Source organism: Myotis lucifugus, unplaced genomic scaffold (assembly GCF_000147115.1).
Source record: "Myotis lucifugus unplaced genomic scaffold, Myoluc2.0 scaffold_50, whole genome shotgun sequence".
Classification (NCBI taxonomy): domain Eukaryota; kingdom Metazoa; phylum Chordata; class Mammalia; order Chiroptera; family Vespertilionidae; genus Myotis; species Myotis lucifugus.
Window position 1 is genome coordinate 605,798 of NW_005871098.1, and position 16,038 is coordinate 621,835.

Consider the following 16,038-nt stretch of genomic DNA (forward strand, 5'->3'; position numbering starts at 1 on the left):
TCTATATAAATTTTTCAGATTCTAGCAGCAAATGAGATCTACTCATCTTGTGGGAACCAAGGTAATTCTCATAAGTAAGTTCCCTTACTTATTAAATCTGTTACCTATCAATCTGTTGTCACCTGCCTCTTAGGCCTCTCCTTGCCTTCTGAGTAAGGAGCCAGTTTGCTAACCAACATGGTCCACCTGATGTTATCCCATAAGACCTTATGCTATCTTCACTCTTTTTCATTCTTTTTTCTTTATGCTCCTATGATTGGATAAATTCTACTGTCCTATCTTAAAATGTTCTGATTTGTTTTTCTGTTTCATATTTTCTTATGTTAAATCCCTATATTGAAATTTTCAGTTCAGTTCCTGTATTCTTCAGCTATCTATTTGTGTTTGGTACTTTCTGTCCCTTGTTTAAATTTTCACTTTGTTCATTCATTGTTCTTGAGACCTCAGTGAGCATCTTTGTGACCCTTATTTTGAACACTTTATCAGGTAAATCACTTACCTCTGTTTCATTAATGTCTTTTCTGAGTTTTTATTTATTTATTTTTGTTTATTTGGAATATAATTCTTTGTTTTTCATTTTCCTTGACTCCCTGTGTTGGTTTCTGAAAATTAAATAAAACAGCCACCTCTCTCAGTTTTAAAGAAGTAGCTTTTGTAGCAGATAAAACCTCCCATTCGACTCTGACTTACCTCTTAGTTGTTTCTCAGACCTTGTAATTGTCCAAGCAGTCTTCTTATTCTTAATGGCTACCAGTAGTTTAGAATATGCCAAGACCTTTTAATCTCCCAAAGGACAGACTCTCAGTCAATGCCTAGATACAGGCTGATTGAAAGGCAGACTTTCAGGTAACAACTTTTAAAGTATGCAAACATACTTTTTTTAGGTGAAGATTGGAAAATGAGAGTTTCTCTCTTCTATTTGAACTGATTCCTGGGGCAATGAGCAGCTAAGAACTCTTTCTTTGTATGCCACCTTCTCCTTGAATACATAAACACAAGCCCTGTTGGCTATCAGAGCCAGGCTACCAATGGATGTGTATCCTGAATGACAGCCACAACAGCTAGGGATATCAGGCATGTACACAAGCTCCTTTTGGGGGATATCAGTGACCTGGGGTGGGACAGAGGAAAATCATGAAGTTGGCTTCCATTGGCCTCTGTGATCTCTGGAGAGTATTGCTGTTGGCTCCTAGGTGTGTGTTAAATTAGAAACCTGTGCCCCAAATTTAGAAATACACTTTTTTTCCAAAAACAAATATGCTACTTTCACATAAAGACTGGCTTGTGTCAATCTGTTGCCTCTGTGTGTTGAGCCATGGTAAGTCACATGGGACCTTTATTAACTGTCTCTGGCTTTCAAAGCTAGGTGTTTTGGCAACTCATCCTGTACATAGAAATCTTAAAAGTTGGAGCATGACATGTGATGTACATACCCATTGCTACTCAGGGAGAAGCTGGGAGTTCTGAGTTTCTTCCTGGTTGTGTGTCACTATGCCAGGTGTGGAGTTTATGATAACATAGTGTTACAGCCTTTCTTATCTGTTTCAATATGAGTTTTCTCTCATTTGCCCAGTGTATAGAAGTCACACAGCTAGTTTCTGGATTTCTTTCAGAGGAAATTGTTCTGTATGTAGCTGTAGATTCAGTGTGTCCATCACTATCTTGAACTAGACCATTATAACTAATTTAGATGTAATAGGTTGTAATTTTATATTTTAATCAAATCCATTAGTCTGCTAGTACAATTCATGTTCTAAATCTACAAATATAAAGGAACTTTGTAGAGAGATAAAGGTGGATTCACTGATGAACAAAATAGATCCAAAGTCATAGAAGCATGGAAAACTGATACATCTCAGAGGGAAGGCGGGGGTAGGTGGGAAAAGATTAACCAAAAAACTTATATGCATTTAGGCATACCCATGGACATAAACAATAGTATGGTGAAGGCCTGGCGGGGTGGGGGGTATGGGATGGAGGAGATAAATGGGAAAAAATAGGGGCCTTCTGTAATAATTTCAACAATAAAGATAATTTTTTAAAAAAGATGGATTCAACAGGTATATTCTAAAATTTAGCAGTTTTCTCAAAACGTCTTATATCTAGAAGGAAGACACTATAGTTACTGAAACTATCCAGGTATTGGTCCTCTGTTGGTGGTCCTGAAACATCTAGTGGCTTCCAAAGTTTATTTTTGCATTTGGGGAGCACTGGAAGCATCTTGTAGAGTCAAAGGTGTCATTTAAAATGATCAGGAGTACTCTTCTAGGAAGCTAGGCTAATGGATTTGCTGGTCAGCACAATCCAACATTGTAGGGTTGCTTAATCTAAGCTGGTAATTCACAGTCCATGGAACAAAGGTTTTTCAGGGTTCATCTCAATTTTAAAGAGAAAGTGTGGGCAGGAATATGATTTTTCAAAACATACCCATCGAAATTTTAAAAGTTCACTTACTTTGGAAATATACTAATGCAACTATTAATACATGGTACTAAGGTAACATGAACTATTGCATGTGGCTCTTTGTCAATCTCAAGGTTATCACAAATTAGGGAGAAAATAGGTGAAGTGATACAAGTCAGATAAAGTAATAGAATCACTGAAGTGAAGGAGGAAAAAAAATAAGGTTTGATTGTTGTCCTTCTAAATTAGGCTCAGTGTCATGAGGATAGATGCCCAAAGAAATAGTATTTTAACACTTGACTCCTAATTTCAAGGAATGAGCTGATGATAATCTTTATCATTTTACTATCAGGAAGAGAGACATTTGTAAATAATGAGGCTTAATGAACACATAACAAAAGTTGTTATGTTTGTGGTTGTTGATGTGCTTTTATCTGCATAAATGTCTTCTTTTTATGAAAATACTAGTGTCCTTGTGCACAGATTTGTGCACATGAAAGGAAATTAATTAGAAGAAATATTTTAATATCACCATTCGCCCTTTCTTTATAATAGAAGTGTCAACCAAATTGACGATTGACAATGACGGATTGAAACACACACATGCGATTGGCACCAGTGAGAGCTTTATATGTATAGCGCATGTGCAAGTCAACTTAGACTTTTATATATATATCGATAAACTTGCTTAATTAGACCTGCTTTCTGATTTAGCTAAACTTTTTCCAGCTCAGTGAAGCACCCCAAATTTTCTTTCAGGTAATTGTCAACAACACAGCAGTAAATATCAATAAGAAGCAGATTATTATGGTAGATCATGCAGGGAGAAAAAGATGGTAAAATATTTAACTGTAGCAGTGTTTGACTATATTCTGTGCAGTGAGAAAACCTGAAGTCATTTTCAAGTTACACTGTTTCATATTTCTCTTCAGTTGGGTCAAGTTTCTAAACTTTCTAAATTTCCATTGTCTTGCTAATGAAAAGAAAATAGGATTCTACTAAGTCTTCTATCTACCTAATCCAGGACTTCTGTGAGGATCAAATGAGATGAGGCATGGAAAAATGTTTCAAAAACATTTGGTTGAACTGTAAAATGTTTGCACCTGGCTATAAAGCAAGTCGGGTTCCTGGGCTGAAGAAACTCCAAGGAAGCTAGTTGCTAGGGAGAGGAAGCCAGGTGTTGCTACATGACATCATTACCCAGTGCCCTCAGTGACCATTTCTGGCCTGGGCTGGGCTGTGGGCTGCATTTTGTGCCTTAGGGTCTTGACAGCTTTGGCTGTGATTTGGTGGGGTGTCGCTCTGGGGTGGTGGTAGGTCCTGTGTCCTACTTGGGGGAAGCCGAGTGTTGGTTTGTCAGCACCAGATCCGTGGTGCCATTTATTTTTAAATGGCCAGTGCACATCATGGCAGCTCCTGCATCAAGCGTCTACCCCCTGGTGGTCAGTGCATGTCATAGCTACTGATTGGAGGGAAGGACAGACGCTTAGCCTTTTATATATATACTAGAGGCCTGGTGCACGAAATTAATGCATGGGGGGCGAAGAGGGGGTCCTTCAACCTGGTCTGCCACCTCTCACAGTCCAGGAGCCCTCAGGGTATCTCCTCTTCTGCAGGAGGTGATCAGATGATCAGGGGAAGGCGCTGCCCCCATCACCCTGCTGCTGCTGCCATTGCCAGCCGCTGCAGCTGCCAGCCCTCACCCCTCGCTTGTTAGTGCTGGCCCTGCCCCCCACCCACTAGTGGGTGGGGAGGTGATCTGGGGCCAGGCCAGGTGGAGGAGGAGCTGTGAGAGGTTGAGGCACAGCAGGTTGCACCCCGTCCAGCCTCTGTGGAGGCTTGGCGCCTGGACCAGGCCCACATTGCTGCCTCTGTGGCTTTGTCCTGGATGGATGTCCAGATGGACATTCAGAAGTTGTCCACCCTAATTAGCATATTACCCTTTTATTAGTATAGATGAGGGCAGCACTGGGACCAGGCCACACTGCGGCCAGTCCTGCACCACCTTTGCGGAAGCGGGTGAGGCAATGCCTTCTCGCCATCTCTGCAAAAGGGGCTCGCCCTGGCCTGCCCCTCCCCTCCCACACTAGCACGGAACTGGCCTGCCCTTCCTGAGCGAGTGCCGGACCGGCCTGCCTCTCCCACATGGCGCTGGCCCTAGGCCCTTGCAGCGGCTGTGGCTTTGTCCTGGATGGACGTCCAGATGGACATCCAGAAGATATCTGCTCTAATTAGCATATCACCCTTTTATTAGTATAGATAAACTAGAGACCCGGTGCACAAAATTCATGCATGAGTAGGGTCCCTAGGCCTGGCTCAAGTGCCCATCAGTAGGCAGATTGGGGCCTTCCCGCTGCCAGGGGGGCCTTCCTTCATTCTACGCCACCCCCTGGTGGTCAGTGCATGTCATGGTGAGCGATTGAACTCCCAGTCTCCCGGTTGAACTCCCAAGGGGACAGTTTGCATATTAGGCTTTTATATATTTAGACGAGAGGCCCGGTGCACAAAAATTTGTGCACTCTGGGGTAGGGGGTTCCTCAGCCCAACCTGTGCCCTCTCACAGTCGGGGACCCCTTGGGGGTGACCACTTGCTGGCTTAGGCCTGCTCCCTGGAGGATTGGGCCTAAGATGGCAATCAGACATCCCTCTGGCAGCCCAGCAGCCCTCAGGGGATGTCCACTTGCCAGCAGGGAGCAGACCTAAGCTGCAGTCAGACATCCTTAGTGCTGCTGAGGAGGCAGGAGAGGCTCCTGCCACCACCGCTGTGCTGGCAGCCATCTGCCTGGCTTGTGGCTCAGCAGAGCTCCCCCTGTGGGAGCGCACTGACCACCAGAGGGCAGCTCCTGCATTGAGCATCTGCCCCCTGGTGGTCAGTGTGTGTCATAGTGACCAGTCATTCCCAGTCATTCTGCTGTTAGGGTCAATTTGCATATTACCCTTTTACTGTATAGGATAGAGGCCTGGTGCACGGGAGGGGGCCGGCTGGTTTGCTCTGAAGGGTGTCCCAGATCAGGGTGGGGGTCCCGCTTGGGTGCCTGGCCAGCCTGGATGAGGGGCTGATGGCTGTTTGCAGCTGGTCACACCCCCTTCAGGGTGGGGGTCCCCACTGGGGTGCCTGGCCAGTCTGGGTGAGGGGCTGAGGGCTGTTTTCAGGCTGGCAGGCGATTGAAGCACCCAGCCTCTTTTTTTTTCTTTTTTTTTTTTAATCTGGGATTTATTTACCGTCTATAGCTGTCACTGGAGCTTAGAGCCAGCTCCAGCTCTGAGGCCATTGCCGGCTGAAAACAGGTATCTGGGTTTGTTTAGCTTCTATAATTGAAACTCTGTTGCCATCACTGGCGCTCTAAGGTCTGAGGCCCCGGCTGGCTGAAAGCAGGTATCTGGGGGTTTGTTTAGCTTCTATAATTGCAACATTGTTCCATCCGGAGCTCAGAGCTGGGCTGTGGCAGGCCAGGCGGGGAACCTTGGCTTCCTCCATTGCCAGGGCAACCAAGCCTCATATTCACTTCAGCTGCGTGGCTGCCGGCTGCCATCTTTGTTGGCAGTTAATTTGCATGTCCTGCTGATTAGCCAATGGGAAGCATAGCGGAGGTATGGTTAATTACCATGTTTGTCTATTATTAGATAGGATGATAATAGAATAAATGCATACCTTCCAGAAGATCAATTTGCTGATGGATCAGTATCTCATCTACCTAATATCGTAAAAAAATTAACGCTGTTAGTATACATCATGATTTTTTAAGTTAACCAAATTAAGAATCATTTTTATATTTTTAAAATGTATGTAAATAACAATATTTGTCAATATCAATATTTAATAATTGTATTAATTTAAAGTGTAAAACTAAGGTTAAATAGTTTATAATTTATAAAGAATCTTGAGTATGTTCACTATTAAGCTGAGCAAATTACTTTGACAGAAATACCTATAAAAATGAGAAAACTATTCATTCTAGAAGATGTTTAGAAATTAGTGAGACCTTTTCATCCATTTAAAAAACTTTTTTCTATAAATTTCAAAATTATTTTCTATGTATACTTGATATCATTATTTGTAGTAAGAAATAACTTCCTTCTGAGATGTATCAGTCTATTCCATGCTTCTATGTCTCTGGATCTGTTTTTTTCACCAGTGAATCCATCTTTATCTCTCTACAAAGTTCCTTTCTATTTGTAGTTTTAGAACATAAATTGTACTAGCAAAGTAATGGATTTGATTAAAATATACAATTACCACCTATTATATTTAAATTACTTATAATGGTCTAGTTCACGATGGTGATGGACACTCTGAATCTATAGCTATACACAGAACAATTTCCTCTGAGTCCCTGATTTTAAAAAAATCTACTTAGTTATTTCTTGAATATGTGAACTACTAAAATTCTTATATGCTGCTCAAATGCATTATGAGAAATTAAATTAGTAAAGAGAGTAGTGATTGGCTATTATAGGAATATTTATTTATTTATTTATAAATTGATACATTAGAACTTCTGTTTCTACTTTATCTATGAGATTCCTAATACCAAACAAATATAAAGTCTCATATTGCTGATAAACTATTTTGTAGTACATAAAGTCCAGGATTTTATTTTTTTTATTGGTAGTGCTAACCCTCAGGAAGAAGATACCTATCAAGAAGGGATCCTGATGACTAACTGGGCTCAAATTTTTAAAAATATCCTAGTAGCCATTTCTAAACAGAGGCCTCTTATGCAAGCCACACTTCAGGGAGAAGCCTGCACTAAGCTGCATGCCTCCTGCACTGAACTGCCTGCCTGCACTGTGTTCCTGTCATCTGGGCCAGCCTGTTTAAAGGAGTTCCTGGAATTGTATTTCAACCAATAGGACTGAGACTTTCCCTGTCCATTCAGAGCTGTGCAGCTATATTCTTATCAATATCTTTACTGATCAATCAGAGCAGTTTCATTCTGATGAATTAGGATAGGACAGCTTTTAGGATCAATCAAACTGTGAGGATTTAAAGTCCTCATTTGCATGAGGACAGACCAATCAGCAATGAGGGATAGGGAATTTATTTCTATGTAAGTCAGCTCCCCTCTGGCTCAGGGAGCATAATTTCCCTTTCTACCATACACTGAAGATTGAGTTTCCCTGGCTGGAGCTGCAATACCAAAGATGTTTCACCAGACCAGAATGGAGCAGCCAGGAGCAGTGTGGAACAGAGAAGAACAGGTGGAGCACTTTGGACCAGAGTAGATTGGGGAAGAGCACAGCTGTCTAGCTGGAGAGAGGCCTCACCCTTGGGGTGCCTCACCTAAGGGCTGCCTCACACTGGGATGTTCCACAGCCATGCTATTTCATAATTAATTGCAACAACATTGAGCTGTTCCACAGCCATGCTGAATCTCAATTGAGTTGTTGGCACTGATCAAAGTTTCCTTCTTCACTGTACCTTAAATAGGGAATTCCTATAGGCATTGAACTGGCACTAACAACTATCAGTTGACAATAGTTTCTATAAAACTGGGTTTTCTGAAGAAGAAAAGCATCATAAAAATGTAATTTTATTAATTAAAAAGTGAGTCATATTATATAAAAAATTCAAACTCTTTTCTTGGTACCACTTATTGAAACTCAGCACTAAACTTTTTTGTTTATTTCCTACGCCTAGGAAATTATTAAGTATTGGGATTAAGGAACCAGGATACAGAACCAAAGTTCAAGAAGTAAAAAGCCATTCTTACTTCCTTGGCATTTTGATGCTGAACATTTCATGTAACTTCTCTGGACCTCAGTTTCTTCTTTCATAAAATGTTAATAATTATAGCACCTAAATATCATAGCATTTCTAAAAGGATTAAAGTAGTTAATACTTGTATTAGAAACAAAGCCTGGAAAATGGTGCTTAATAAATGTTTGCTGTTGACTGGTATCACAGATTATATTCAAGATCATAGAAAACACAATTCCCTAAGCCATTTGCTTTAAAAGTAAACCTGACCTAGAAGAATTAGAGTAATTTGTTAATAAAAAAATGTTGTGGCCCTAACCGGTTTGGCTCAGTGGATAGAGCGTCGGCCTGCGGACTGAAAGGTCCCAGGTTCGATTCCGGTCAAGGGCATGTACCTGGGTTGCGGGCACATCCCCAGTAGGAGGTGTGCAGGAGGCAGCTGATCGATGTTTCTCTTTCATCGATGTTTCTAACTCTCTATCTCTCTCCCTTCCTCTCTGTAAAAAATCAATAAAATATATTTTTTAAAAAATGTTGTGAATTAGCCATTTGTCAATAAGTAAACTGGAAGCACAGTTTTATTTGAGGTATTTGTAATTACCTGACTTAAATATTCCAACCCTGGTGGACAGTCTGATGGAGGTGGTGATGCTGGCATCCATGGTACCCCTTCTGGTCCACCTGGCTGATTATACACTGGCTGGTGTTGGACAGGAGAGTCCACTGGACCAGCACCTGAATAGCCAGGGAGTGGAACTGAGTAGTCAGCCTCGGGGTGAGGATAGGCATTCTGGAGGCCAGGTTGGCCACTATATCCTGGAGGTCCTGAAATATGAACAACTAAAATAGTTTGTATCTGGACAGAAAAACAGAAACATCAATACATTTAGAATTGCCCCAGTTATCTACAAACTGAAATTTCAACTTAAGAAGTATATATGCAACCCTATGTTCATAGCAGCACAATTTACAATAGCTAAGATTTGGAAACAGCTCAAATGCCCATCAGGAGATAATTGTATAAAAAGGCTGTGGTACATTTACACAATGGAGTACTATGCAGCTGTATGGAGGGACCTGGAAAGTATTATGCTAAGCAAAATAAGCCAGTCAGAGAAAGACAAGTATCACATGATCTCACTCATATGTGGAATCTGATGAACAACATAAACTGATGCACAAAATAGATCCAGAGACATAAAAGCATGGAACAAACTGAAAATTTTCAGAGGGAAAGTGAGTGTGTGTGTGGGTAGGGAGAGATTAACCGGGGAACTTATATGCATACATGCATAGCCCATGAACATAGAAAATAGCATGGTGGATCCATTTTTTATGTTTTCTATCTTTTTCTTAAACTTCTCACTGAGGTCATCTACTCTTTCTGTAAGTTCATTGAACATCCTTGTAATCAGTGTTTTGAACTTTGCATTTGGTAGATTGTTTGTCTCCATTTTGTTTAGTTCTTTTTCTTGAGTTTTGTTCTTTTTTTTCCAGTTAGGACATATTTTTGGTCTTCTCATTTTGGCTTCCTCCCTGTGTTTGTTTCTGTGTATTAGGTAGATCTGCTACCTCTCCCAGCCTTGCTAGTGTTCTTATGTAGTAGGTGTCCTGTAGGGCTCAGTGGCACAATCTCCATGCTCACTTGAGTCCAGTGCTCCAGGTATGTGCCTGTGTATGTTGTGTGTGCCCTCTGTTGTAGTTGAGCCTTTGTTGCTGTTGGAACGGCAGTCAGAAGGACTTACTCTCAGCCTGATTGATTGGCTATCAGGAATTGCTGTGACTGCAGCAGAGGAACAGTTGTTGTGCAGGGGCTGACCCCACAGAGCAGAATTCACTTTAGGGGCATCTGATGCCTGCTGAAGTCAATTGTTGTCTTCAATTGCTGTCTTCACCTGGTGTGAGCGACATAGCTCCATGCCCCAAATTCTTAAAATGATGTAAGACTTGATTCATTTGGATGAAACATTCAAAATTAGTCACATGAAATTCTGTGTAAAACTAAGGTTTATGTTACAGAAATATTTTATAGTCTATCACCCAGCACTTCCCAAAGTGATGTGATCACAACGCATTTATGTGGGAATATGTATAACATGCTAATATCTCAATAGCTAGGGATCCTTGAAAAATGTTGTGTAAGATAAAGTCATCTATCTCCTCCACTGAATTACCCTCATCATGAGTTTCTGTCAATTGCTTCTATAATGTTCACCGACACATTCCTTAATTAGGAGCTATAGATGAAAACATTTCAATAATTTCCTTGAAAATGTGATAGATTTTAAATTATATATTTTGCTCTCAAAAATATCTATACTTTTAGGTCCTCTAATACACAAGCCCTTAATATTATTTTGCCACTTATTATTTTTTAAACATTAGAACTTCTTTTATAAATCAATTAAGTCACATTGTTACAATATTTTGACTTGCTAGTTAGTAGAGAGAGAAACCAATACTACTTGGAGAGATACAATGAAATGTTCCAGGAGGGCATTTAAAGATAAAAATTGTTTCCAAAAATAAAAGTACAGATCACTTTTAAGCTACTTTTGACTGCCAAGCTAAATTTGAAATAGCTTCAGAAAGTGGAATAGATTGCCTAAAGAAAGTAAACACAGAACTTCAGAATTAATAAGAAAACATCAGTGTATATTTTTATCCTAATGGTGCAGCAGAGTGCTTTTAAAAGCATGCACACTAGCTGTTTGTGAGGCGTTGTGCTATTTTCATTAGAATAAGAGACTTTACAGGATTAATAAGGCAATTATATGTTATGCTGCTTTCTTTGAATTCCCCAAATCATTTACATTATGAACATGGAACATTATAATGTCTTTGGGGAATTATCTGGCTCCCTAGAGGTTAAACTGAACATCAGCCTGAAACCATATGAGTTCCTCTGCAACACATATCATTAAGCATTCCCATCAAATCTCATGGTGGAAGATAAAAGACATGCTAACTACTGAGGAGGCAGAAGTATAAATCTGGAATTAAAGATGCTTCTTTCAATACCACAAAATCTATCAAGCCACTTATCAACCAGAACACAAAAGCATTTTGTGAGCTACATAAAATAAAATTTAAAACAGAAAAAAAAAGAAAAGAAAATAGCATGGTGAAGGCCTGGGAGGGGCAGGTGCAGGGTGGAGGTAGTTAATGGGAGAAAAAACACGAAAGGGGACATATGTAATACTTTCAACAATAAAGATAAAAGAAAAAAAGAAAAATAAATAATTGAAACACCAAAAGCTCACTGGGAAAAAGAAAGAATACTGTTTCAACAAAGCTTAAGGTTTGTGTTTTTGTCTTTCAGCAAGTTTTCTATTAAATATCTGTGGTTTCATATATACTTCTATTATGAGGGTGGTGGAATGTGAATCAAGTCAACTTGCAGCCTTACCATTATTGTTTAAAATTTAGATATAAATGTTAGAAACCTAAGGAAAATAAATAGAGTCAACAATGATCTAGAGTCACCTACATAAAGATTCTGGAATTTCTTCATGGAAAAGAGAGATGGCAATGGGAAGAAGGCCAAACATAGAAATTGTGAGCCAGTGTTTCCAGAACCAAAACAGACTGCAAAAAATGATATTTTGGAATTCTAACAAACAGTATCTCTTTGATGTATAGAATTAGGGCCAGTTGTGTCCCCTAAAGGGATATTTGGCAAAATCTGAACATATTTTTGGTTGTCACAATGGGAGGGGATAGTGATATTGACCAGGAACGCTGATAAATATCCTAAAATGCCTAAAACATAATCCTGAAGAAAAGAATTTTCCATCCAAAAATATAATGCCACTATTTAAAAACCCTGGTACAGAGGTAAAGGCCTGTCATTCCATTTAGTACTGTCCAGATACTTGTGTGAGTTAACATTTGCAAGAAGTTTTTGAGACCCTCTAAATGAAAAAAAATCCACTATGATCCTATATGACAAAGAAGTAATAGGCAAATTGACCATCACACCCTCGCACAAGATGGCCACCCCCATGTGGCCACATGATGGCTAGCAGGGGAGGGCAATTGTGGGTGACCAGGTCTGCAGGGGAAGGAGGGCAGTTGGGGGGGACCAGGCCAGCAGGGGAGGGGAGTTGGGGGTGATCGGGCCAGCAGGGGAGCAGTTAGGCGTTGATCAGGCTGGCAGGGGAGTGGTTAGGGGGTGATCAGGCTGGCAGGCAGAAGCGGTTAGGGGCAATCAGGTAGGCAGGCAGGCAGGTGAGCAGTTGGGAGCCAGCAGTCCCAGATTGTGAGAGGGATCCCAGATTGGAGAGGGTGCAGGCTGGGCTGAGGGACACCCCCCAGTGTATGAATTTCATGCACTGGGCCTCTAGTATTAAGATAACAAGTTTAAATTTCACAATTTAGTACCCTCAGCTCTCTTGAAATACAATTTGAGAACCAAGGTAGGCAAAACTGTCTTAATTATGTAATAGGCACAGTGTATATTCTCTATTCCATGTGAATTTTTACTACAATGAAGCTTCATAAGCTTATATGTATAGTGCATAGAATAATACTTTCATAGCAATAGAATATAATTTTAAAGTACTGTGCTCCAAAATATTTTAAAAGTCAGGGCTATGCAAAATTTAACTTAGAATATGCAATTTATAAAAACTGAATGGAACACTGATGAGAAATGCATAACCTTATATTGATGTCTTTTTTTAAGGATATGTTTATTGGAGAGAGAGAGAGAGAGAGAGAAAGAGAGAGAGAGAGAGAGAGAGAGAGAAATATTGATATGAGAGAAATATTAATCAGTTGCCTCCACAGTCTTTTGCTGTATGTATGGTAGGACTCTCCTACCAACTGAACCACCCAACCAAGGCACTGGTACTGATATATTTTAAATACTACAGCTTTTATTTTATTTTGTTGTTGCTGTTGTATGTTTTTTTTAAATTTTTATTGTTGAGAGTATTACTGATGTACCCCTTTTTTCACCTCATTGCCCTCCTCCACCTGGCTTCCACCTCACCCCATGTGTTCACCACCCCATGTATTCACTACTGTCTGTGCACATAGGTAAGATCTTTGGTTAATCTCTTTCCGGACTCCTTCCCCTTTCCATCTGAGATTCATCAGTCTGTTCCATGTTTCCATGCCTCTAATTCTATTTTATTCACCAGTTTATTTTGTTCATTAGATTTCTTGTTCGTTTATTTTGATTTTAGATTGGATTGCTGATAGGTATATATTTGTTGCCATTTTATTGTTCATATTGTTAATTCCTCCTCCTCCTCCTCCTCCTCCTTCCTTCCTTCTTCTTCCTTCTTGTTCTCTTTTCTTCAATAATACCCTTCAACATTTCATATAACACTGGGCAGTGGTGGTGAACTCCTTTAGCTTTTTCTTGTTTGTGAAGCTCTTTATCTGACCCTCTATTTTAAATGAGAGCATTGCTGGGTAGGTCCTTACTATTAATCACTTTGAATATTTCTTGCCACTCCCTTTTGGCCTGCAAAGTTTCTGTTGAGAAATCAGCTGACAGTGGTATGGGCACTCCCTTGTAGTTAACTAACTGCTTTTCTCTTGCTGCTTTTATGATTTTCTCTTTGTCTTTGACCCTTGGCATTTTAATTATGATGTGTCTTGGCATGGGTCTCTTTGGGTTCCTCTTGTTTGGGACTCTTTGTGCTTCGTGGATTTGTAAGTCTATTTCTTTCACCAGGTAGGGGAAATTTTCTGTCATTATTTCTTCAAATAGGTTTTTAATTTCTTGCTCTTGCTCTTCTCCTTCTGGAACCCCAAAATGCAAATGTTGGTACACTTAAGTTGTACCAGAGGCTCCTTACACTATATTCATATTTTTTGGATTCTTTTTTCTTTTTGCTCTTCTGATTGGGTGTTTTTTGATTCCTCGTATTTCAAATCATTGACTTGATTCTTGGAATCCTCTACTCTACTGTTGAATCCCTGTAAATTGTTCTTTATTTCAGTTAGTGTATGTTTCTTACTGGTTCTTTTTCATATCATTGAAATTCTCACTAAGATCCTTGAAAGTCTCACTAAGTCCCTTGAAACACTCATGAAGATCCTTGAGTAACCTTGTAATCATGGTTTTGAACTCTGTATCCAGTAGTTTGCTTGCTTCCATTTCTTTCACTTGTAACCTTTTTCTTTGTCTCTGGATTTTGTCTGTTTCTCTGTGTTTGTTCCTATATATTAGGTAGAGCTGCTATGTAGAGTGGCCTTGTGTAGTAGGTATCCTGTAGGGCCCAGTGGCTCAGCCTCCCCAGTCACCTGAGCTGTGCACTCTAGGTGCGTCCCTGTGTGGGCTGTGTGCAAGTCTTGTAGATGAGCGTTTACTAGTATTCCTGTTGGTGGCTCTGGGAGAAAATGACCTTCAGGCCAATTGGCTGTGAGGACCAGCTGGAACTATAGTGGAAGAGCTGTTGTGCAGAAGGTGAGGCCTAGCTGTGAAACAAGGCAGACTGGTGCTAGTGTCAGGTCTTGGCCCTTTTATTGGTAGGTTTGGGGCAGGCTGTCACCAGCTGCAGCTTGAGAGATTTTAGCAAAGTCTGAAGCCTGAGCCAGGACAAACCATTTACATGGAAAATCTGCTGCAAACAGCTGCAATTGGGATGGGGTGGGGTCTCAAGGAATCCCCAGAGTGGAGCTAACAGTGTGCTCCAGGCTGATTGAGACTCAGCTATGGCTGCCAATCAGCCCTGTGACAGGGGAGCCCCCAACACTGTAACTATGACACTTGTGAGTACCCTTGTCTGGGAGAAAGCTACTCTTGGGTTTCTGCCCTGATGCCAGACATTCAAGCTCCTCTCCATATGTTTGGGTTCTCCAGAACTGCCCAGTACTGGAGCTCAGAAGTATTGAGTCCAAGTGCTTCCACACACCGACCCTTTAAAAGGACTAGCTGGGTCTCCAGCAGCCTCCCTGTCTCTTAGCCACAATCCTCTCTGGGTTTTACAGCCCATAGTTATGGGGACTTTTCTTCTCAGCTCTAGAACCCTGGGATGGGGTCTGGTGTGGGGCTCACCCCTTGTTCCTCACGGGTAGTCTCTGCAGAGATGATCTCCTTCCAGATAAAAAAAAAAGAGGAACACATAGGTGCCAGACCAGTCTGTTCCATGCCTCCACCCCTTCGACCAGTCTTAGTGTACTTTCTTCTTTACTTTTCTATTTGTAAGACTTCCATTCAGCCAGCTTTCAAGTGGTTCTGAATGATGGTAGTTCTGTATTACTAAACAGTTGTAATTTTGATGTGGTTGTGGAAAGCGATGAGTACAGGCATTTACTCCACTATCCAATACTACAGCTTATATAATTCATTACTTATAGTGAACAGATATTTACAGGTGATCTATAATCTGAGTCTGTTCTACAATCAGAGGATACAGCTATCAACAAGGCAACCTCCCCTCACACAGCTTACAGGCAACTTCTGGGAGATAGAAAATAAATTCTTTAAAAAATATTTCAGATTGAACTGATGGAGAAAATGCATGGGTAGAGGGAAAGGTATCAACAAGTCACTTTTAAATAGGTGAAATTTCATTTGAGACTAAAAGATGAGAAGGGAAAAGCTTTGTGCAATGATCTGGTGAGAAATGTTCTAGGTAGAAGGAAAACTAAATGCAAAAATCCCCAATTTAAGAATGAACTTGGCATGTTTGAGGAAAAGAAGACCACTATAAGGGAGAGAAAGACTAGAAATGGCTGCCAGTAAAGAAAGGAGAAGTTCACCTTAATAAGGAGTTTGGATTCTACTCCAAGTGTGACTCACAGGCATTAGAAGATTTTGAGCAGAAGAGTGAGTTAGTCCATAATTTGAATTATATCTGAAGAAGTTTTAGAAGTGTGGAGCACTGGAATTTAAAATGAGAAGCACAGATATAAACCACCGTCCTCACTACCTAATGGGTGAGAATTTGATATTCATCCTTACAGTAAGGAGA

At 40.6% G+C, this 16,038-nt stretch overlaps 1 protein-coding gene across 1 annotated transcript in view; it reads right to left on the reverse strand.

Moving 5' to 3' along the window:
* Nucleotides 1-10,284, reverse strand: part of LOC102428984 (phospholipid scramblase 2-like) — a 97,153-nt gene extending 86,869 nt beyond the window's left edge. The window contains exons 1-3 of the mRNA XM_023753768.1: nt 10,279-10,284; nt 8,706-8,960; nt 6,056-6,098 (exon numbers count right to left, since the gene is read on the reverse strand). Of these exons, the coding sequence (XP_023609536.1) occupies nt 6,056-6,098; nt 8,706-8,960; nt 10,279-10,284 (304 nt within the window). The remainder of the gene's footprint in view (nt 1-6,055; nt 6,099-8,705; nt 8,961-10,278) is intronic.
* Nucleotides 10,285-16,038: the final 5,754 nt, after the last annotated feature.